The sequence below is a fragment of the Elephas maximus genome, chromosome 21 (genome assembly GCF_024166365.1).
Source record: "Elephas maximus indicus isolate mEleMax1 chromosome 21, mEleMax1 primary haplotype, whole genome shotgun sequence".
In the NCBI taxonomy this organism is placed as follows: Eukaryota; Metazoa; Chordata; class Mammalia; order Proboscidea; family Elephantidae; genus Elephas; species Elephas maximus.
Window position 1 is genome coordinate 8916233 of NC_064839.1, and position 25416 is coordinate 8941648.

At 41.8% G+C, this 25416-nt stretch overlaps 1 protein-coding gene across 1 annotated transcript in view; it reads left to right on the forward strand.

Moving 5' to 3' along the window:
* ITFG1 (integrin alpha FG-GAP repeat containing 1) overlaps nt 1-25416 on the forward strand; it is a 244290-nt gene that overhangs the window by 144364 nt on the left and 74510 nt on the right. The window contains exons 11-12 of the mRNA XM_049864307.1: nt 20735-20885; nt 22850-22958. Of these exons, the coding sequence (XP_049720264.1) occupies nt 20735-20885; nt 22850-22958 (260 nt within the window). The remainder of the gene's footprint in view (nt 1-20734; nt 20886-22849; nt 22959-25416) is intronic.

The following is a 25416-nucleotide window of genomic DNA, read 5'->3' on the forward strand; positions in this document are numbered from 1 at the left end:
TGGGATGACTTAAGATGGTAGTCGTAGAGTTACTGTAAAGCGATCAAATTTGGCATATATTTGAAGATGGAACCTACAGGGTGTCCTTATGGACTGGATGTAGACTTTGAGAGAAGGAGGGGAGTCAGGGATGACTCCATGGTTTGTGCCCTGGATATGTACAGTTCAACTTCTATGTGAGTCTAAAACTATTTCAAAATAAAACCTTTTTTTTTTTTTTTTAAAGTAAATGGGTGAGAAGGTAGAGATAGGGAATATCAACAACTCTTCCAAGGAGTTTGCTGTCAAGGCAAGTGGAGAAGTATCTCGTGGGCAAGGGTACCGTATGGGAATGTAGTGTCAAAGGAAGATATTTTCAGCTTGGGGATATGGCAGCCTAATGGGGATGGGTATCCTGGCTCAAATCCAATATAGCCAAAATGGAACTAAGTGTCTCCTTCCCTCCTGCCTTCTTTTACCTGCATAGCTCTTAATGGCCTTCAGAGACAGACCTGGGTTTCTCCTCCTTAGGGAGCCCTCCCTGAGAGCCCCTCCTGTGGACCTAGGTTTCTCCTCCTTAGGGACCCCTCCCTGAGAGCCCCTCCTGTGGACCTAGGTTTCTCCTCCTTAGGGAGCCCTCCCTGAGTCCCCTCCTGTACACCTAGGTTTCTCCTCCTTTGGGAGCCCTCCCTGAGAGCCCCTCCTGTGGACCTAGGTTTCTCCTCCTTAGGGACCCCTCCCTGAGAGCCCCTCCTGTGGACCTAGGTTTCTCCTCCTTAGGGACCCCTCCCTGAGTCCCCCCTCGTGGACCTAGGTTTCTTCTCCTTAGGGAGTCCTCCCTGAGTGCCCCTCCAGTGGACCTAGGTTTCTCCTCCTTAGGGAGCCCTCCCTGAGTACCCTCCCTGTGGACCTAGGTTTCTCCTCCTTAGGGAGTCCTCCCTGGGTGCCCTCCTGTGGACCTACTTTTCTCCTCTTTAGGAAGTCCTCCTTGAGTGTCCGTCCTGTGGACCTAGGTTTCTCCTCCTCAGGGAGTCCTCCCTGGGTGCCCTCCTGTGGACCTACTTTTCTCCTCTTTAGGAAGTCCTCCTTGAGTGTCCGTCCTGTGGACCTAGGTTTCTTCTCCTTAGGGAGCCCTCCCTGAGAGCCCCTCCTGTGGACCTAGGTTTCTCCTCCTTAGGGACCCCTCCCTGAGTCCCCCCTTGTGGACCTAGGTTTCTCCTCCTTAGGGAGTCCTCCCTGAGTGCCCCTCCTGTGGACCTAGGTTTCTCCTCCTTAGGGAGCCCTCCCTGAGTCCCCTCCTGTACAACTAGGTTTCTCCTCCTTTGGGAGCCCTCCCTGAGTGCCCCTCCTGTGGACCTAGGTTTCTCCTCCTTAGGGAACCCTCCCTGAGTCCCCTCCTGTACACCTAGGTTTCTCCTCCTTTGGGAGCCCTCCCTGAGTGCCCCTCCTGTGGACCTAGGTTTCTCCTCCTTTGGGAGCCCTCCCTGAGTCCCCTCCTGTGGACCTAGGTTTCTTCTCCTTAGGGAATCCTCCCTGGGTGCCCTCCTGTGGACCTACTTTTCTCCTCTTTAGGAAGTCCTCCTTGAGTGTCCGTCCTGCGGACCTAGGTTTCTCCTCCTTAGGGAGTCCTCCCTGGGTGCCCTCCTGTGGACCTACTTTTCTCCTCTTTAGGAAGTCCTCCTTGAGTGTCCCTCCTGTGGTTTCTCCTCCTCAGGGTGTCCTCCCTGGGTGCCCTCCCATGGACCTACTTTTCTCCTCTTTAGGAAGTCCTCCTTGAGTGTCCGTCTTGTGGACCTAGGTTTCTCCTCCTCAGGGGGTCCTCCCTGAGAGCCCGTCTTGTATATTCCCATAGAATCCTGTGCTTCATCCCTGGGTGGCTCTTACACTTTGAATTGTTGTCTGTTTTCCAATTACACCACCAGTTCCTTGAAGTCAAAAACCACATCTCTGTTATGGTTACAGCTCCCTTGCCTGGCTGAGTAAATATTTGTGGAATGAATACTTTGGAACCCTGTTGGCGTAGTGGTTAAGTGCTATGGCTGCTAACCAAAAGGCCAGCAGTTTGAGTCCACCAGGCAGTCCTTGGAAACCCTATGAGACAGTTCCACTCTCTCCTGTCAGGTTGCTATGAGTCAAAATCGATTCAACGGCAATGGGTTATCCTCATAAGGAGCCCTGGTGGTACAGTGGTTAAGAACTCAGTCTGCTAACTAAAAGATCAGTAGTTCTTATCCACCAGCCTCTCCTCAACTCAATGGCAGCAGGTTTGGTGCTTTTATTTTATCCTCGTAAACAGGAGCCCTGGCGACCCAGTGGTTAAAATGCTCGGCTGCTAATTGAAAGGTCAGTAGTTTGAACCCACCAGCCGCTCTGCAGAAGAAAAATGTGCCAGCCTGCTTCTGTAAAGATTACCAAAAACCAAACCCACTGCTCTGGAGCCAATTCTGACTCATAGTGACCCTAAAGACAGAGTAGAACTGCCCCAGAGGGTTTCTGAGGCTGTAACTCTTTACGGAAGCACACTGCCACATCTTTCTCCCAAGCAGTGAGCAACTGGTGGGTTCCAACCTCCAACCTTTCAATTAGCAGTCAAGCACTTTAACCACTGCACCACCACGGCATAAAGATTACAGCCTTGGAAACCCTATGGAGCAGTTCTCTGTCCTGTAGAGTCGCTATGAGTCAGAATCAACATAACACCAACAGATTTTCTTTGTTTTTATCCTCATAAAAGCTACTCAGCTTGTCAAAAAAGAAGATCCAGGAGGTAGACTGGTTCCTAACTTTTCTTGAGGGTTAAAGTTGAAATAAACAGGAAATGTAAAATTTTCAAGGTTTTCGTAAGCATTTACGACACCTTAAGTTACTCTCTAGTAGCCCAGGTGGCACAACAACATTGGTGTCAGTGAATACTATTTGATGTGACGTGATTCTTATTAAAACCCACCTAAAATTCTTATTAGTTGATAATAATCACTATATCAACACTAGTTGCTGGAGTATTTTCCCCTCACATCTGGTCTCACTCCCTCCCCATTGCCACTACTGGTTTTTGCCTGCAATGACAGCATCCAAGATTCAAAAATACCAGTTCTGCAACTTTTTTTCTATGCAGATATATTTTTCATCTAAGTCTGGGTGCAACAGCTCTATAACAGAGCAGCAGCCAAACTGCTGGTCCAGGCGGGAATACAAAGGAGTCGGCCTGCGCTTCCCACGGTCTCACTCCCCACCCTGGGTAGACACACGGGTAGTGCTCCACCGTCTGAAATGTGGAGCCAGGCAGCTGTAGCTTCTGTTCCTGAACCAGTCAGAGCTCCTCAAGTTCGCAAAGAAACTGCATTTCTAAATGACTTCTTCCAATTACCTTTAAAATCTCCACCAGAAAAGCAAAGCTACACGCCAACAGGGCTGGAATTTTCATAAATGTTGGAGAGGTTGTGGAGAGACTGGAACACTTATACACTGCTGATGGGAATGTAAAATGGTAAAACCACTTTGGAAATCAATTTGGTGCCACCTTAAAAAGCTAGAAATGGAACTACCGTACAATCCAGCAGTCCCAATCCTTGGAATATATCCTAGCGAAATAAGAGCCTTTACACGAAGAGATACATGCGCATCCATGTTCATTGCAGCACTGTTTACAATAGCAAAAAGATGGAAGCAACCAAGGTGCCCATCAACAGATTAATGGATAAATTATGGCATATTTACACAATGGAATACTACCATTGATAAAGAACAGAGATGAATCTGTGAAACATTTCATAACATGGAAGAATCTGTAAGGCATTATGCTGAGTGAAATTAGTCACTTGCAAAAGGACAAATATTGTATAAAACCACTATTATAAGAATTTGAGGAATAGTTTAAACAGAAAATATTCTTTGATGGTTACAAGGGGGGGAGGGAAAACTGTATTCACTAATTAGATGGTAGATAAGCACTACTTTAGGTGAAGGGAAAGACAACACACAATACAGGAGAGTTCAGCACAACTGGACTAAACCAAAAGCAAAGAAGTTTCTAGCATAAACTGAATGCTTTGAAGGCCAGCGTAGCACGGGCGGGGTTTGGGGACCATGGTTTCAGGGGACATCTAAGTCAACTGGCATAATAAAATCTATTAAAACATTCTGCATCCCACTTTGGAGAGTGGCGTCTGGGGCCTTAAACACCAGCAAGAGGCCATATAAGATGCATCAGTTGGTCTCAACCCACCTAGAACAAAGGAGAGTGAAGAACACCAAGGACACAAGGTAAATTATGAGCCCAAGAGACAGAAAGGGCCACATAAACCAGAGACGACATCAGCCTGAGACAAGAAGAACTAGATGGGACCCAGCTACGACTGATGACTGCCCTGATAGGGAACACAACAGAGAACCGCTGAGGGAGCAGGAGAGCAGTGGGATGCAGACCCCAAATTCTCATAAAAAGACCAGACTTAATGGTCTGACTGAGACTAGAAGGAACCCAGTGGTCATGGCCCCCAGACCTTCTGTTAGCCCAAGACGAGAACAATTCCCAAAGCCCACTCTTCAGACGGATTGGACTGGACGATGGGATAGAAAAAGATGCTGAAGAATGAGCTTCTTGGATCAAGTGGACACATGAGTCTATGATGGCATCTCCTGTCTGGAGGGGAGATGAGAGGGCAGAGGGGGTCAGAAACTGGTGGAATGGACATGAAAAGAGAGAGTGGAGGGAAGGAGTGTGCTGTCTCATTAGAGGGAGAGCAATTAGGAGTATATAGCAAGGTGTATATAAATTTGCACATAAATGTATGAAGTATGAATCTAGGAAAATTGGAAATCATCAAAAATGAAATGGAACACATAAACATCGATATCCTAGGCATTAGTGAGCTGAAATGGACTGGTATTGGCCATTTTGAATCAGACAATAATATAGTCTACTATGCTGGGAATGACAACTTGAAGAGGAATGGTGTTGCGTTCATTGTCAAAAAGAACCTTTCAGGATCTATCCTGAAGTACAACGCTGTCAGTGATAGGATAATATCCACACACCTACAAGGAAGACCAGTTAATACGACTGTAATTCAAATTTACGCACCAACCGCTAGGACCAAAGATAAAGAAATAGAAGATTTTTATCAGCTGCAGCAGTCTGAAATTGATCAAACATGCAATCAAGATGCATTGATAATTACTGGCGATTGGAATGCAAAAGTTGGAAAGAAAGAAGAAGGATCAGTAGTTGGAAAATATGGCTTTGGTGATAGAAGCAATGCCAGTGACCAAATGATAGAATTTTGCAAGACCAACAACTTCATTCCAAATACCTTCTTTCACCAACATAAACAGTGACTATACACATGGACCTGGCCAGATGGAACACACAGAAATCAAATTCACTACATCTGTGGAAAGAGACGATGGAAAAGCTCAATATCATCAGTCAGAACAAGGCCAGGGGCCAACTGTGGAACAGACCATCAATTGCTCATATGCAAGCTCAGGCTGAAACTGAAAAAAATCAGAGCAAGTCCACGAGAGCCAAAATATGACCTTGAGGGTATCCCACCTGAATTTAAAGACCTTCTGAAGAATAGATTTGATGCATTGAACACTAGTGACCGCAGACCAGACGAGTTATGGAATGACATCGAGGACATCATACATGAAGAAACGAAGAGGTCACTGAAAAGACAGGAAGGAAAGAAAAGACCAAGATGGATGTCAGAGGAGACTCTGAAACTTCCTCTTGAGCATCGAGCAGCTAAAGCAAAAGGAAGAATTGATGAAGTAAAAGAACTGAACAGAAGAGTTCAAAGGGCCTCTCAAGAAGACAAAGTATTATAATGACATGCAAAGAGCTGGAGATGGAAAACCAAAAGGGAAGAACACGCTCGGCGTTTCTCAACCTGAAAGAACTGAAGAAAAAATTCAAGCCTCGTGTTGCAATAGTGAAGGATTCCACGGGGAAAATATTAAACAACGCTGGAAGCATCAAAAGAAGATGGAAGGAATACACAGAGTCATTATACCAAAAAGAATTAGTTGATGTTCAACCATTTCAAGAGGTGGCATATGGTCAGGAACGAATGGTACTGAAGGAAGAAGTCCGAGCTGCTCTGAAGGCATTGGCGAAAAACAAGGCTGCAGGAATTGATGGAATATCAATTGAGATGTTTAACAAACAGATGCAGTGCTGGAGGTGCTCACTCGTCTATGCTAAGAAATATGGAACACAGCTTCCTGGCCAACTGACTGGGAACTGCCAGAAATTCAGGCCAGTTTCAGAAGAGGACGTGGGACCAGGGATATCATTGCTGATGTCAGATGGATCCTGGCTGAAAGCAGAGAATACTAAAAGGATGTTTACCTGTGTTTTATTGACTATGCAAAGGCATTCGACTGTGTGGATCATAACAAACTATGGATAACACTGGGAAGAATGGGAATTCCAGAACACTTAATTGTGCTCATGAGGAACCTTTACATAGATCAAGAGGCAGTTGTTCGGACAGAACAAGGGGATATTGATTGGTTTAAAGTCAGGAAAGGTGTCCTTCAGGGTTGTATTCTTTCACCGTACCTATTCAATCTGTATGTTGGGAAAATAATAAGAGAAGCTGGACTATATGAAGAAGAACTCGGCATCAGGATTAGAGGAAGATTCATTAACAACCTGCATTATGCAGATGACAGACCCTTGCTTGCTGAAAGTGAAGAGGACTTGAAGCACATACTAATGAAAATCAAAGACCACAGCCTTCAGTATGGATTGCACCTCAACATAAAGAAAACAAAAATCCTCACAACTGGACCAATGAGCAACATTATGATAAACAGAGAAAAGACTGAAGTTGTCAAGGATTTCATTTTACTTGGATCCACAATCAACAGCCATGGAAGCAGCAGTCAAGAAATCGATTGCATTGGGTAAATCTGCTACAAAGGACCTCTTTAAAGTGTTGAAGAGCAAAGATGTCACCTTGAAGACTAAGGTGCACCTGACCTAAGCCATGGTATTTTCAATCGCATCATACACATGCGAGAGCTGGACCGTGAATAAGAAAGACCGAAGAAAAATTGATGCCTTTGAATTGTGGTGTTGGCGAAGAATATTAAATATACCATGGACTGCCAAAAGAACACACAAATCTTTCTTAGAAGAAGTACAACCAGAATGTTCCTTAGAAGCAAGGATGGCGAGACTTTGGACATGTTGTCAGGAGGGATCAGTCCCTGGAGAAGGACATCATGCTTGGCAGAGCACAGGGTCAGCAGAAAAGAGGAAGACCCTCAGTGAGGTAGATTGACACAGTTGCTGCAACAATGAGCTCAAGCATAAATGTTGTTAAGGATGGCTCAGGACCGGGCAGTGTTTTGTTCTGTTATGCCTAGGGTCGGTATGAGTTGGAACCGACTGGACGGCACCTAACGACATATAAATTTTTATATGACTTGACCGACTTGATTTGTAAACTTTCACTTAAAGCGCAATAAAAATAAAAAAGCTAGGATTGTGAAATAGTAACTTTTTGTCACATTTGCTTCAGATCATTCAGCCAGAACCAACACCTCTGTGAACCTCATGCCCCCAGCCTTCTTTGTGTCTCTCTATTTACATGAAAGTGTGTGTTACACACTGACACTTATGTATACAAAATCTCTATTTGTACTCTCTCTTAAATAAGACTCTGCTTTTAGCCCGCAGGCAGACCTCAGGACCCAGGAACAGATATAAGTGGTAGCTCCCCTTTCCACGTACCGGCGTCAGGAAGCATGGAGAGGGGAGGGTTTGGTTAACATCTGGAACAAAGCTGAAACAGATCTCCTTTGTCTTTGGTTTTTATGTATAATTTTAGGATGTAGTTTAAGTCTGGTCTCTTTACCTAACATGCTCTTTGATTATGAGTAGTTCTGAGCTTGAACTGGAGACATAAGCCCCATCACTTCTGCTAATGCTGCCTTAACAGAAATGCCACAAGGGGGTGGCTTTAAGAAGCAGAACTTTACTTTCTCTCAGTTTAGGAGGCTAGAAGTCTGAATTCAGGTCGCAGGCTCTAGGGGAAGGCTTTCCCTTTGTGTTTGCTCTGGGGAAAGGCCTTGTCCCTTTTCAGCTTCCATTCCTCAGCTCCTTGGCCATCTTCATATGGCAGAGCGCCTGTCTGCACCATCTCTGCTCCTCTGCCAAATCTGCTCCTTGTACATCTCAAAAATAATTTGGCTTCAGACACGCCCTCCATGGATATGGCCTCATTAACATAACAAAGCCCTGTTCCCAAATGAGATTATATCCACAGGTGTGAGTTAGAATTTCTAGCACATATTTTTGAGGGACACAGTTCAGCCATAACATCTCCCAAGTCTGAGAGGTAAATAGATACATAAATGTGCAGGCGTATCACACGGAGCCATCTCCTTACAGAGTAAGACATTTAAGTGACAAATTCTTCAAAACACAGCTTTGATATTTTAGCACGTGTTTTTTTTCATGTCTGTACTAATTCTGGAAAACTCACTGTGTATTTTACATGGCAGCACATCTGAATTCAGACCAGCCACACTTCAGGTGCTCCATGGCCACATATGCCGTTGGCTCCAATTTTGGATAGCACAGGCTTGAACTTAGTCATCTCATTCTTAGCAGCCTGGAAATTCAAATTCATGATTATGAATGCAATTTCATTTGTTACTGCCATTTAAAATTTCATGTCACCATGGCTATATCTCATTTTCTCTGTAAGTTTCAAGGTAATGTGCTCATTGTAAATGTATTTTTAAATTTAATTTTTATGATTGGAAAATGGAAGTGCATGGATTGTATTTCTAATAAATAAACTGATTTTAAAAGAATTTTATGTTCTTTTTGATCTGTGCAGTTCATCTGAATATAAAATCTGGTGTATTTTTATAAATCATTGCCTCTGAACTACCGCAATGTTAATGATAACCAGTGGACTCAGTAGAACCTTCTCCTGTGACAGAACATAGCAGAGAATAAAGATAATTATCTCCAGTTTATTTTTAGAAATGTATTCATAGAATAAATACAAATTGTCTTATATGCATCCTAAGCTTCTGTGATCCTATTTAGGCAATCCTGGTATCACCTGTTCTCGCGACAATATTTTCCCATATTTTATCGTACGAGTTTTAAAATTTTGCTTTCAACAAATAGGTTTTTAATCTACTTAAAATTTATTTTTGTGCATTGTGTCAAAGGTGTCTGATTTTAATCTCGCCTTTATTGAGTAGTCAGTTTTTCCCCCACTGATTTATAATGCTGACTTTGTCATAGATCAAGTTTCTCTGTATGTATAGCTCTATTTCTGGGCCTTCTAATCTGGTGCCTTGGCCCTTGTATCAGTCTCTGCACTGATGCCACATTGTATTAATTATTGTACCTCTAAAATAAGTTTTAATATCTGAGAGGTAAAACACTCCAATGTAAATTTCTCTTCAGAATTCGTTTGGCTATTTTTATCTGTTTTTTCTTCAAGATAAGTTTTATAATTAGTTTTTCATACTTGACAAAAAAATGGGCCTTGAAGGGTTTGAACTACACTGTATTTAAGGATTGATTTGGGGAGTATTGGCATGTTTATGATATCGAATCTTCCAGCCCATAAACATTTATTCACAATTTTTTTAAATATCCTTTAGTAGTGTTTTGTTATTTTCTTCATAAAGCTCCTACGCATTTTTATCCGATTTATTCCTTGATAACTTAGATATTTCATTGTTATTATAAATGGAATTTTTCTGTTATCTTCCAATGGCTATTATTGTTATTTAAGAAAACTATTGGTTTTGATATGTGGATCTTATATTATCCGGTCTTGCTTCGTTCTTTTATTCTAATCATTAGCATATTCTCTTGGATTTCCTCAGTAGATAACTCATTTCATTTGAAGATAAATGTAGTTAGGTCTTTTCCTATACGATTGTTATCTCTTCTTTCTTTTTCTTGTCTTATTGTATTGGCCAGGGCTATAACAGTAGTAGTGTTATATGGCATCATTGACTTGTTCATGACCATACATTATATTTTTATTGAGAAGAAGGAGAGTTTATTTTTTAATATATAACAGAAGCAGCAGGCATGAGTTAAAAGAATGAAAATATAGTACAGTATTTTTATTTGTTTTTTCTAATAAACACAGATTATAAAAATTTAGAAAATACAAATTAAAAAAATTAAAATCATCCTTAATCATATCACCTAGAGATAGTCACTGTTTGTAGAATCACAATTTAGATTCAAAAAATCAGTCTAAAAATAGTAGATTTACCCTTGAAATCCATTAGGTCACCCATATATGCGTATATGAATTTTTATAATTCTCTCTATACAAATAGTTTATACTATGTAATTAAGCAGAGACTGTATATGAAAATACCATTCTCTACAGTTTTTTAATACTACAGTTTTTACTATACCTCTGGAGTCATTAAATAACAGATTATATATTGATCCCCTACCATGTGCCAGGCATTATATGTATTCTCAGGATGTTAAATGTTTATGAATCAGCTCCAGCGTGTACATGACTTTCATGTTACTGACATGAGCACCTACACGTGTATAAGATGCAATACCCTTACATAAAAGGTACCATGTTTTACATAACCATGTTTTATAAATATTTATTATTGTGTACTTACTCTCTAGCATTTTTGTTTGGGCCCATAGCTGGCATATCAAAATTGGTGCTGTCTGTAATACAGAAACATTAGTTGAAGAAATGTAATAGCAAGGGAGAAGCTTGTTGTTAGGTGCCATCAAGTTGGTTCCAACTCATAGCAGCCCGGTGTACAACAGAACAAAACACTGCCCCGTCCTGCACCATCCTCATGATCCTTGTTTCGCTTGAGCCCATTATTGCAAGCCCTGTGTCCGTCCATCTCATTGAGGACCGTCCTCCTTTTTGCTGACCCTCTGCTTTATCAAGCCTGATGTCCTCCTCCAGGGACCGATCCCTCCTGTTAACATGTCCAAAGTAGGTGAGATGCTTCTAAGGAGCAATTTTGGTTGTACTTCTTCCAAGACAGACTTGTTGGTTCTTCTGGCACTCCCTGGCATATTCAGTATTCTTTGCCAACGCCACAATTCAAAGGTGTCAGTTCTTCTTCGGTCTTCTGATTCATCATCCAGCTTTTGCACGCATATGAGGCGATTGAAAACGCCATGGCTTCGGTCAGGTGCACCTTAGTCTTCAGGGTGACATCTTGGCTTTTCAACACTTTAAAGAGATCTTTTGCTGCTGATTTGACCAATGCAATGCATCTTTTGATTTCTTGACTGCTGCTCCATGGGTGTTGGTTGTGGATCCAAAGAAAGTGAAATTCTTGACAACCTCAATCTTTTCTCCGTTTATTATCATGTTGCTTACTGGTCCAGTTATGAGGATTTTTGTTTTCTTTATGCTGAGGTGTAATCCATAGTGAAGGCTGTGGTCTTTGATCTTCATCAGTAAGTGCTTCAAGTCCTCTTCATTTTCATCAAGCAAGGTTGTGTCATCTGCATAATGCAGGTTGTTAATGAGTCTTCCTCCAATCCTGATGCCCCATTCTTCTTCATGTAGTCTAGCTTTTTGGATTATTTGTTAAGCATACAGATTGAATAATTTTTTTATACAGATTGAATAGGTGTGGTGAAAGGATACAGCCCTGATGCACACCTGACTTTAAACCATGCAGTATCCCCTTGTTCTGTTTGAACGACTACCTCTTGATCTAGGTACAGGTTCCTTATGAGCACAATTAAGGGAGAGGCTTGGGATTCTCAAATTCCGAGAAAATATATTACTTATTGTCTTTCCAGTAAATGGATAATCATTGTCCTCTAAACAGAATAGAATAACAAACTGAAACATTCTCAGGTACAAATGGAAAACTTAGCAGAAGATTTATGAATATGAATCCAAACAGGGAATACAGTTAAAATAACAAATTTGGTTTATAAAATTCACTAGATAAAACCTCTGATTATGTTAGTCAAGCTTTTAAAATGCTATTTGTCGTGGGTCTTATATGCAAGAGTATAGCAGCATTCCTGATTTTGTCTGAGAAACCTAGCCCCATTTTCTTCCAAATAAATTAACTTGAGAAACCAAGTAGAGCCCCATAGTTGAGGGTGGTACATAAATTGCCATTTTTCGTGTACTGTGGAGTTTGAAATAGCATTCTTAGAGTAAAGGAATTCTGGACTCCCTGAATTCAGACCCTTTTCGCCGTAGGGTGGCTATGAGTCAAAATCTACTTGACGTCATTCGGTTTGAATTGGTTTTTGCATTATAGCCAAGATTTTTAAACAGACTTACTGAGATTTTTTTCAAAGAACATAAATTGAACTCATGGTCTTTCCTACTATAATTTCATCACTCCACAACTTAATTGTTAGTATGAATATCCTAACATGAGAAGTCACAGATAATTAGTGATACTTTCTGTAAGTTTTCATTATCATAGGTATGCCGTTAGTTGGTAGTTATAAAGCCATCATTATCCCAAGGAGAGAGAATTTTATCTCACCTTTGAGTCATGGTAAAAAGTAACTTAGGGTGCGAGCTTGAATCTTAAATTGGGTCACTTGGGGTCACTCAAAGCCAAGAAAGACCTGACAAAGAGAAACTTCTCAGTTTAATAGAAGTGCTAATTGTATTACATCTGCTTTTTTCTTTTAGCAGAGTTTTATTTAATTATCTGAATGTTTTGTTCTCCACTTAATAAAGAATTTAATAGGTGATTATGTATACATTCCAGGTTTAATCTTGTTTTAATGCATTTTCATTGGTGGGATATTGTCCTTTTTTTTTTAAGGCACACAATTACCTTAACTCAGCATGTTGTCAAGCTTTCCCAAGAAGATAAAATTGAACCTTAAATGTGGTTAGCCCTTGTGTCTCACAGGTTTTGAGGTACATAGATTTCTTACCTTTCATGAGGTTTTACTTAACATGTTATGAACAATTTTACAGGTCAGTAAATATTACTTTTTTATGTTATTTAATAATTTCCATGTGTTGATTTAATCAATCTTCAGTTATTGGATGCGTAGATTCTCTTATAGCATCACTCTTAATAAATCCCTGGGAAGATGTCATATTTAGCCAGAGCTTACGTTGTTGAAGCAAACCATTCATTTCTGACGTTGAATACCACAGTTCTCTCTCCACAGCTCTAAGATAGATCCTTCTTGTGCTTCGGACTTGAGTCTTTTGTCTGTCCCTTGCAGACACTCCACAAGGAGGAATCTCCATGTTACTTCCTCCCTCCTCACCCCCCTCCCCCATTATCTCCCTCAGCTCTTACTCAAGTTTGTAACACAAGCTGTCTTGCTTCTTGGCGAATAACTCCCAAAACCTTTACCCCTTTACCTCAAATCATCTCTTCTCTGCTATGTGGATGTTCTGTCGTCTCCTCAAACTTGTATCTAAAACCAAACTGAGTCATAGTTACCCTTCCCTTCAAATCCACCTCTTCCTTGTGATGTCCTTGCTTACCTTGAAGGTGTGATCTGGCTCCAACCATTTTAGCCTAAATTAATTTTTACTCTCCTCTACCGGGCAGGTACAATTCTCTTTTCTAATGTAATTTTCAGGCTCCTTTTCTTTTCCATTTTCACTTCCACTTCCTAATTCAAATCATTTTCTACCCACCCCACCCCCCCCACCCCCCCCCCGTTACTGCAACAATTTCCTCATTGATTTGTCTGTCTCTGCTTGATCCCTTCTCCATTTGAATGCCACCTTTCCCATCTGGATCTTTCAGCATCATTTATCCCTTCTCCATTGTCTTCCAAATCTTCTCATTCCACTCTTTTCCCCCAATCTTCCTTTAAACATGTACACATCTCCTCCAGTGTAAAACACAAAAAACAAACAGAAAACCTTTGATTGTGATTCTGGATAACTGTCTCAACTTTATTACCTCAACATCACCCTTAACCTGCTACAGTCTAGCTTCAGCTCAGTCCACTCTACTGAAGATCTCATCCAGTGCCAGTAACTTCTACTTGACAAATCCGGTGGACACTTCACCATCTTTATGTCTCCAGACTCTTGTCTGTATCTGGCTATTAATGGCTTTCTCCTGAAACTCTACTGGTTCTCTCTGTATCCTCTCTGAGTGTTCCTACTCTTTTTCTTCTGAGGACTCCTTTTCCTGTGGGCCATCTTAAATTAAGAACATCCTATTTGCATGTTCTTCATTAATTTTGGCCATTTTAATTACAACTTACAAGCTCAAGACTTTTAAATCTCTGAACCTGGGCCTTACACTTATATATACAACTCTGTGATGGACCCGTCCCCCAGATGCTCCACCCCTGGTACCCCAAACCTGAAAACATCTTCTCTCCTCTAAACCTCTTCTTTTTGTACTTTCTGTATCAGTTGGTGGTACCATTACTCAACCAGTCACTCAAACCAGAAAATGTGGAAGACATCCTTCATCTTCCCATCTCTCTCATCATTTCCTCTCTCCCTTCCCCCTTATCTTTCTCAACCCTGCATCCTACAGTGTTACCAACTAAACAAAGACTAGTATAATCAGTCTTCGTTCTTTCTGGATGTGTACTTCACAAGTTGTATGTTCATGAATTTCTCACTCTTAAAATCTGAATATCCTGTCATTTTAAAAAAGAAAAGATGCAAATATTACAATACCTATAAGACTACAGCCATCAGTATGAATTACACCTCGACATAACAAAAACAAAAATCCTCACAACTAAATCAATAAGCAACATCATGATAAATGGAGAAAGTATTGAAGTTGTCAAGGATTTCATTTTACTTGGGTTCCCAGTCAACACCCATGGAAACAGCAGTCAAGAAATCAAATGACACATTGCATTGGACAAATCTGCTGCAAAAGACCTCTCTCTTTAAAGTGTTGAAAAGCAAAGATGGTATTTTGATGACCAAGATGAGCCTGACCCAAGCCATGGTATTTTCATTCACCTCATATGCTTACAAAAGGTGGACAGTTAATAAGAAAGACTGAAGAAGAAACAAAAATGCATTTGAATTATGATGTTGGCAAAGAATATTGAACATACCATGGATTGCCAGAAGAACAAGTCTGTCTTGAAAGAAGTATAGCCAGAATGCTCTTAAGAAGCAAAGATGGCGAGACTTTCATCTCAGGTACTTTGGGCATGTTATCAGGAGGGACCAGTCTCTGGAGAAGGACACCGTGCTTGGTAAAGTAGAGGGTCAGTGAAAAAGAGGAAGACCTTCAACAAGACGGATTGACACAGTGGCTGCAACATGGGCTCAAACATAGCACATAGCAACAATTGTGAGGATGGCACAGGACTTGGCAGTGTTTCGTTCTGTTCTACGTAGGGCCACTATGAGTTGGAACTGACTCAGTGGCTCCTGAGAACAATAATAAGAAAGAAAATGTTTCAGTTGCCACCAAGTTAACCAATATAAGGAACACTTTTGAATAACGATAAAATATAGTAAATCTTTTCTAACCACTTATTTAACAGAAACCTTTAGCATTGAGTCTTATGTCCCATTAAATTTTCCTTTTCAATTGGCCTTGCTCTGCAAAAGATGCTTGCTTCCCTCTTTCACTCAAGAAACATTTACTATCAGCCCATGAAACTCATATCCTAGATACTCTCTGGGGAATAAATGTATTACTTTTTCCCAGAGCTCAAGTGAACTTTACTTTTAATATCAAGCTTATTACCTTATTTGCACATTTATAATTGTCATTACTCTATATTACAGAGATACTTCAATAATTTTTAGTATTTCAAAGTGGGAGTTTTATTTTGTTATATTAGCTTTACTGAGGATTCTGCATTTACCAATTGCTGGCAACATTGGTTTCAGGGTAGCAATTCAAAAACAATTGTTTCTTTTTGATTTGTTTTTCTTTTATGTCTAGAACTGCCTTTCCCAGAGTTTATGTAGAAAGATAGATATATCCCCAAATCGAAGCACTTTTCCTTCCATGTGAACTTAGGCTGATAATGAAATTGGGGAATTAAGAGGGATGGAGTTGAGGGCATTCTAGAAGAGCAGAACTCACTGGGGGCAGTGATGACTCAAGTAGACAGATGCACTGAGAACAGCCAGGGAGAAAATCAGATTCTCAGTGAAATGATCCATCAACTACCTTTCTTGATTAGAGAAAAGACAGATACATAGCACATGAACAACCTACAATCGCCAAACTTGTCAAGTTGGTAGTGTGTTGGGAAACAAAACAGATTTTATGGCCTTTGAAGAACAATTAAAACCAGCCTCAAAAGGCTGCACACCTAGGGATACGAATATCAGCCTCTTCAGAGCAGTGGCATTTGATACGTTCATTTACGTGTTATGCCACTTGAAGGTAAAACATGTCCCACATTTTCTTTTGTTTTGCTTTGTTTTGTTTTTAAACTGGTTAAAATTTCCTTTTTTTTTTTTTTTTTGAGTTTAGAGCTTTACTGAGGTGTAATTGACATACCATACAATTCACCAGTCACTGCAGTCAATTTTAGACCGTTCTAATTACCCTAAGAAACCTGGCTCCTCTTAGCCATCCTTCCCGATACTCCCATCCAGCCCGCCACCCTGTAAACCTTGTAGTTAACAGCCGAGCTCTTACCGCTGCACAATAATATTCCACTGTAAGGATATACTACATTTTGTTTAGTCATCAGTTACGGAGATTTGGATAGTTTCTACCTTTTGGCTATTATAAATTTGCTAGGAACATTAGTATAAAAGCTGTGTATGGATATACATTTTTATTTCTCTTGGTGTATACCTAGGAATGGAGTTACTGTGTCAAATGGGAACTCTGTGTTTAATCTTCTGAGGAATCGCCAGACGCATTTCCAAAGTAGTTGCAGCATTTTACATTACCACCAGCCATACATGAAGGTTCCAGTTCTCCACATTCTGGTCAACACTTATCTGTCTTTTTTATTTTAAGCATTCTCGTAGGTGTGAAGTGGTTTGATTTGCATTTCCCTGATAGCTAAAGCAGTTGAGTGTCTTTTCATGGGTTTATTGGCCATTTGTATATCTTCTTTGGAGAAATGTCTATTCAGATTCTTAGCTAATTTTTTAATTGGGTCATTTGGGGAGGTTATTATTATTCACTCTGCTGGTATTTGAATATGGGTGGCATAGCTTCCAGCATCATAGCAACACACAAGGCCCCACAGTACGACAAACTGACAGACACATGGTGGATAGGTTTCAGCTGAGCTTCCAGACTAAGACGGACTAGGAAGAAGGACCCAGTGGTTTACTTCTGAAAAGAACTAGCCTGTGAAAGCCTCATGAATAGCAGTGGAACATGGTCTGATATAGTGCTGGAAGATGAGCCCCCCCAAGTTGGAAAGTAGTGAAAAGACTACTGGGGAAGAGCTGTCTCCTCAAAGGAGAATCCACCTTTGTGACGTGGATGGAGTCAAGCTTTTGGGACCTTCATTTGTTGATGTGACATGACTCAAAAGGAGAAGAAACAGCTGCAAACATCCATTAATTATCGGAATGTGGAACATACGAAGTATGAATCTAGGAAAATTGGAAATCATCAAAAATGAAATGGAACACATAAACATCGATATATAGAAAATCAACGTAGTTAGTGAGCTCCAAGAGAAAAACAGTGGCGCGTGGCATTTATAACCTTTACAAACTCATATCAACAATTAAGATGGCATTTTAAATTCTGCAGCTGCATTAAGGGTGTTGTATATTTGGAATTGTGACCAGAGTTAAAGCAAATCATGAAATTCCATGCAGTAACTTTGAAAGGGAAACCACTGATACAGGCTCACTCTGAAGGTTGATCGGTTGGCCAGTATGATGCATTGTTTATAGAAGATTGTGGAAAGGATGTCTTTATCACTTGTTCTCGTGTTTTAATTTAATAACAAAATAGAATACACTGCATCTCTATGAAATAGCTAGTAAAATTGTTTAGCTAAAAAGGTTGGATGGGTAAGGTACCTGGAAAAGAATATTATAAATTAGAATTAAGAATCAATTATTAGGGTGGAGACAGAAGAGAAATCATTTATTACTTCTAGTGGGAAAATAATGTCTTCAGCAAATTGACCTCGAAGTTTTTCAGGTAAATATTACGGTCTAGGAGTTTTACTCCTTTATTTTGATACTATTTGTGTTGGCGATGTTTTAGCTAAAAAATAATTTGAAGCTAATCATATATTTAGTGTATCATACAAACTGAATATTTTGTACATACTTGGATGTATTACTTTAGTACCAAACCAAAAAGCCTATTGTGATCAAGTCAATTCTGACTCATAGTTCTCCTCTAGGACAGAGTACAGCTGCCCCATAGGGTTTCCAAGGAGTGGCTGGTGGATTCGAACTGCTGACCTTTAGTTAGCAACCAAGCACTTAAGCACTGTACCACCACGGTGTCTAGTTTAGTACAGTGTAGCCTTTTGTCTTTTCCAAATCACCTAGACCCAAAGTAGTACAGCCGGCCCTCCGTATCTACAAGTTCTGCCTCTGCAGATCCAACCAGCTGCAGATCAGAAATACTCAAACAAAAAAGGAAGTTCCAAAAGCAAACTTTGCAATTGCCGCTTGCCCAGCACTCCACTGAGTCCACGCAAATGAAAGGATGTGTAGCCGCATCCCCTGCTGTAGCCTGCCACCATCTCATGGTCCTCAGTCTCTCTCCAGCACTCGACTGAGCATTGTTTGTCTCACGTCTTGTCATTATTCCCTAAATCGTAAAACATCACAACCATTTACATGGCATTTACGTTGTCATTTTTTTTTTTTTTTTAGGTATGCTAAGTCATCTAGACAGGATTTAAGGTATACAGGAGGATGTGCATAGGTTATATGCAAACACTATGCCATGTTATATAAGGGACTTGAGCATCCTCCACAGAGTTTGGTATTCACGCAGGTCCTGGAACCAATCCCCTGTGGACGCTATCTTTATATAAAAATATATATATATATAGTATTTATTTATTTAAAACATTAGAGAAAAATTGTGCAGTAATAAAATTTAAGACCTAAATAAAATCTATTATTTTCTGTGTGCATAGAGGGAACCAATATATATTGGAAAATACCTATGTATAGGAGCCACTATGTAAAATCACATTATTTACAAAAGTTACTTCTATACCTAAAGGGAATATGTTTACATGGTATTGTGTTGCACTAGACAAAGAATGATGAGAATATCAACACTTTTACCGAGTACCAACTGAGTGCCAGGGATTGTTCTCAATAGCTTCCGTGCAGTGTTTCATTTCATCGTCACAACAATTCTCTGAGGAAGTACTCTTATTACTTAGTTTACAAATGAGATTCTGGGTCTTAGAGAGGTTAAATCACCTGCCGAAGATCACACAGCTGCTAAATGACAGAGCCAGGACTTAAATCTAAGTAACCTGACTCCATGAAGCGGAATGAACTCATCAGCAGTTGCTTTTTCTTTGTGGTAATCTGTCTCGAGAATCTAAAGCTCGTAACCAACTTTGTACAATAGGATTGAAAAGGGGCGACCTCACTGTAGGAGAACTGCGGCACTTCTGTTACCTGAAATGCCCTGGGTAATACCTACCCTACCACCTGTAGGAGAATCCGGCACTTCTGTTACGTGAAATGCCCTGGGTAATACCTACCCTACCACCTGTAGGAGAATCCGGCACTTCTGTTACGTGAAATGCCCTGGGTAATACCTACCCTACCACCTGTAGGAGAACTGTGGCACTTCTGTTACCTGAAATGCCCTGGGTAACATCTACCCTACCACCTGTAGGAGAACTGCGGCACTTCTCTTACCTGAAATGCCCTGGGTAACATCTACCCTGCCACCTGTAGGAGAACCGCGGCGCTTCTGTTACCTGAAATGCCCTGGGTAACATCTACCCTGCCACCTGTAGGAGAACCGCGGTGCTTCTGTTACCTGAAATGCCCTGGGTAACATCTACCCTACCACCTGTAGGAGAACCGCGGCGCTTCTGTTACCTGAAATGCCCTGGGTAACATCTACCCTACCACCTGTAGGAGAACTGCGGCACTTCTGTTACCTGAAATGCCCTGGGTAATATCTACCCTACCACCTGTAGGAGAACTGCGGCACTTCTGTTACCTGAAATGCCCTGGGTAATATCTACCCTGCCACCTGACAGGACAGCTGGGAATACCAGGAGCCTGCAGTTAAAAATGCAGGTACTCATCTGAGGAGCAGTAGACATCTGAAGGGATGATGACAGTGTCTGGGGTTCCATAATGGAACTCGGGGTCAGTGGCTGGAGTGGCGGGAGAGGAAGAGGGGATGGACTTGGAAACTTCATGTCAGAGCAGTCAACCGGCAGAGGATTTTTGCCAGAGGCAGCTGATGAAGGGTAGCCAGCAGTTTAAGTTTGGTATGATACGGTACCTCGAGTCCCCTGATGGTGCAAACGGTTAAGCACTCAACTACTAGCCAAAAGATTAGTAGTTCAAACCCACCCAGAGAAACCTTGGGAGACGGGCCTGGCGATCCACTTCTAAAAGGTCACAGCCTGGAAAACCCTGTGGAGCACAATTCCATGCTGAGGTACGTGGGTCTCCTGAGTCAGAATCGGCCCGACGGTGACTATCAACAACATGACACAGTACAATAATCAATAACATTTGCAGGTCGTTTAGTATGATTTCCTGTATGTATACCCTTTACCACCTTCTCTGGTTCTAGGAAGTACAGCACAGCTGACGCTGCACATCGGTGTGTCCCAGCAGTAACTAAACACCCCTTCTGTGTCTTACAGCAACCAGCAGGCCTTCTTACTGGAGAACGTCCCTTGTAACAATGCAAGCTGCGAGGGGGCGCACCGTATGTTTAAAGTCTACTGGGATCTGTCGAACCTAAACCAGATCAGGGATGCCGTGGTCGCCACTTTCTTTGACATTTACGAGGACGTGAGTGCAGAGCTTTGATTTTGGGTGTTTGAGGGTCTGATTCCATCCACCTCATCTCACTTGAGTTTGTGCTTTCATTTTCACCCTGTTTGACCAGAAAACATACATGAGATAATAAGAGCAAATGGGTTAATTAAGGAAAGTGTTTTTTAATGTTAAAGGCAGAGGGAACTGACACGCCATTGGCTGATTGGTTCGGTGAAATATGAAAACGCCCGTATCCCATTTTGCACTTATTTGCATTAAACCACTGGGGAATCAGCTCTGAGACCAAATCTGCACGTTCAGCAGCAGAAGAAACACAGCCAGCAGTAATAGACCCATGAGCTTACATGAGATCAGAATGAGTTCAGTATGACCCTTTAACGTCATGAGCTCGTTGTTGTTGTTAGTTGCCATCAAATCAGCTCTGACGCTGGCGACCCCATGTACAAAACAAAATGTTGCCCAGGCCTGTACCGTCTTCACAGTTGTTGGCATAGAGTCCATTGTCGTGGTCACTATGTATTTTGAGTGCCTTCCAACCTAGGGGGGCTTATCTTCCAGCACCATATCAGACAGACAGTACTCATGTTATGAAGTGCTCCCTTTTGAATTCTACTCTCTAGGCAGAGCTGGTTGTGATCCTTTGGGTTTTCATTGATGATTTTCAAAAGTAGATTGTCAGGCCTTTTTTCCTAGCCTGGAAGATCCACTGAAACATGTCCTGCACGGGTGACCCTGTATAGCTTCCAGCATCACAGCATAGCACAAGCCACCACAGTAGGACACACTGACAGACGGGTGGTGGTATCTCTTGCCACAGGTCCTTGAGCCAGGTTACCTTGTGAGAGACTCCCAGGGTCCTATTTCCCCCTTTCTAAAGTGAAAGCCAGTTTGCCACTCAGAGTGTTGGGAATAGGAGTAATAACCGAAAGCCAGTTTGCCACTCAGAGTGTTGGGAATAGGAGTAATAACCTTTGAAAAAAATGTGTTGAATTCAAGAGTCAATATGTAACAATATATTCTTGCAAAATAATGATTATTTTAAAAACGTAGATGCCCATTTGGTTTTGTGTTGCTTTTTTTTAAGGAGCTGATTCTCAGTCATGGGAGTTATCCAGGTTCTTGTTTTCCTCCGTGTCTCCTACTGTCAAGTCTTAGGTTATGTCACATTGGCATTCCAAGTATAAAAGTAACGGCCAAAAAAAAGAATCACAAAGGAAAAAAATCACCAGAATTGACCACAAATCAATTTTTAATTTCTGTACATCAAAAGTATCATGAATAAAATTTAAAACTTTTTAAATCTAGGAAATAAACTTGCTTTGAAAAAAAATAATTCATCTCCTTGATATAAAAAGGGCACATTTAAACTGACTTAAGTCACTTAAAAAGTCCCTCTAGAAAAAAAGAACATAGTCAATTTACAGAAAACACAAATGGCTAACATGAAAAAACTATGATAAATAATCAACCTCACTAAAGAGGCAAAGGAAAGTACTTTATATGAACACAGCTTTTTGATGGGGGCAGGGCAATCATAGACTTCTTCCCTGTTTTAGAACACACACACACACACACACACACACACGGAAACCCTGTCGTCCGCAGTAGCGGCGAGCCGCAGACTGAAAGGTCTCCCCCGAGGGCTGAAGACAGTCCGGCGGTCCACGCCCCAGCGCTTCCGAAGCCACGAAATACGGCTAGGAGGACGTACACTGAATGCTCTTCAGGGGCTCAAATTACAGATGTTCTTTGTATTTTATTATTCAAAGTTATATAATTTTTTTTTTTTTTTTTAACTATGAGTTGGAATCGACTTCACAGCAGCAAGTTTGGGTTTGGGGTTAATCTTTTTTTAAACATCAGGTTGAATAAATAAAGTTTGCGTTTACCTGATAAATATACCATTCATTGTAGTGACCATTTTTCAAGTCAGTCCAGCAGATTGTACTCATCATTTTCATTTTTGTTTTTTCTAGGGTATCCTGGACATTGTGGTACTAAGTAAAGGGTACACAAAGAATGATTTTGCCATCCATACACTGAAAAACAACTTTGAAGCAGATGCGTATTTTGTTAAAGTCATTGGTGAGTATTTCTTTGATGTTTCTTGTTAAATAACCAGTTGCAGTGAAGTCAGTCCCAGCGTGTGGCAACCCCACGCGTGTCAGAGTTAAGGCTTTGCTCCGCGAGGTTTACAACGACTGGTTTTTCAGAAGTAGATCACCAGGCCTTTCTTCTGAGGTGCCTCTAGGTGGCCTTGAACCACACACCCTTCAGTTAGCCACCAAACCGGGTAACCATTTGTACCACCCAGGGACTCCTGTTATTAACATTTAATTTTGTATTCTCTGTCTCTCTCTTTCCTTCTCCCCCACCCCCTAGTCTAGTATGTGTTTTTCGAAAAGCAAGGACACATTCCTGTGTAACCTGCATACAGCCCTCCATATCAGGAAACCAGTATCCGTACACTACTGTCTTGTACACGGATGCTGTTCACATTCCAGTAACACTCCCAACAAGGTCTCTTTGTTCTTTCTTTCCCTCCATCCTGTCCATGAATACCTACCACAGTTTGTTGTCACATCTCTTCAGACTTCTTCATCTGAAACAGTCCATTTCCTGGTTTTGATATCCTTATCGGTTTAAAAGAATAGCTGACCTTCCATCCTGCAGGTTGACCTGCGTTTCCTCAGTACCCCATTCAGGCCATGCAGTCTTTGCGGGAATGCCTGGAGATGCAGAACTGACACAGTACACGTCTCAGCAGGCACGTGGTATTGGCCTGTCTGCTCCCTGTGAGGGTAGCCTTCATCACCTGGTCGTGTTGGTGACCACCAGGTTTCTCCACCTTAAATTTGCTGTTTTCCCCCCGTGTACTAGATTAGTGTTTTGTGGAGAGATATTCTGATATTATTTTCCTATCCTATTCCTCATCAAATTTCTCTTTGCCAATCTACCTGGAGTCCGTTGACGACTTCTGCTTGAATCAGCCTTCTATGCGATAGCTGATTTATTACTTGGCATTCTACTGTAAGAAAGGTCTTTCACGTCTCTGCTATTTTTTTTATATATTCATTTTTTATTTTAATTTTATGGTGGTAAAAACATATATGTAACAAAAAGCTGACCATTTTGTCAGTTTTTAAGTATACAGTTCAGTGACATTAAGTCCATCGACCATGTTGTGCTGCCATCACCACTATTTCCAGAGGCTTACGTCACCCCAGATGGAAACTCAGTGCGCCTCCCCCATAACGCCCACCCCCTCCTCCCTCCCTCTGCCCCCCCATAACACCCACTCCCCCTCCCTCTCTCTGCCGCTCCACATAACACCCACTCCCCCTCCCTCCCTCTGCCCCTCCCCATAACGCCCACCCCCTCCTCCCTCCCTCTGCCCCCCCATAACACCCACTCCCCCTCCCCATAACGCCCACTCCCCCTCCCTCCCTCTGCCCCTCCACATAACGCCCGCTCCCCCTGCCCCTCCCCATAATGCCCACTCCCCCTCCCTTCATCTGCCCCCTCCTATAACACCCACTCCCTCTTCTCTACCCCATAACACCCACTCCCTCTTCCCTCCCCGATAACACCTGCTCCCTCCTCCCTCCCACCACCCCTCCGTATATAACACCCATTCCCTCCTCCCTCCCTCTCCCCCGTAACACCCACTCCCTCCTCCCTCCCACCACCCCTCCCCATAACGCCCACTCCCTCCTCCCTCCCACCCCTGACAACCACTAATGAACTCTGGTTTCTATGCATTTGCCTATTCTGCGTAGTTCATGTCAGCAGGATCCTACGATATTTGTCCTTCTGTCTCTAACTTACTTCACTCAGCATAGTGTTTTCAATGGATACGTTTGTTTTTGTTAGTATAGGTTCATGCATTCGTATTTTATTCAGTGGGTTATAATCCATTAATACCATCTGATTTGATGCTCAAATTGTTCCCCGTGGGGGCAGTAGGAGCCCCTTCAAGCTGGTTCCCACATGATTTTGACATGTTCTCTGGCACAGCAAGCTGTTACTCCAGGCTCATCTTGTGGTTCCCTCTCACCAACCTTGGAGTCAGGCAGTTCTCCAAGAGACCCTGGTTCCTTTTAATACAAGACAATGTTTAAAAGCCAAGTTCTGGTACTCAGGGTGCTGTGTGCTACTAGGCTGTCATTTCTTCAGGGCTTTCTCAAGGTACAGAGCTAGGAGATGCAGGTATGTGTTCACGCACCTACACACACCTGTGACTATTTTATATCTCTTTATGTTCCTATATATTGTAAAACCATGAATTTATACCAGTACCTCCATTTCCCATCTAAGACAACACTCTGGGCTTCTGGCCAACCCTTTCTGTGTTTGCAAATAAGGCAGTGAGAAACCTGGCTCTTGCTACTCCCAGTATATTTGCTGTTTGCTCAGTGTAACCAGTCCCCAGCCATGCGAGCTGTCACCTCCACCTGCCCTGTGTTCACCATGGAGATCCTTTGCCTGCTTTGTTACCTGTGCACCTGAATATTGAATCTTTTTGGTAGTGATGGTAAAGGTT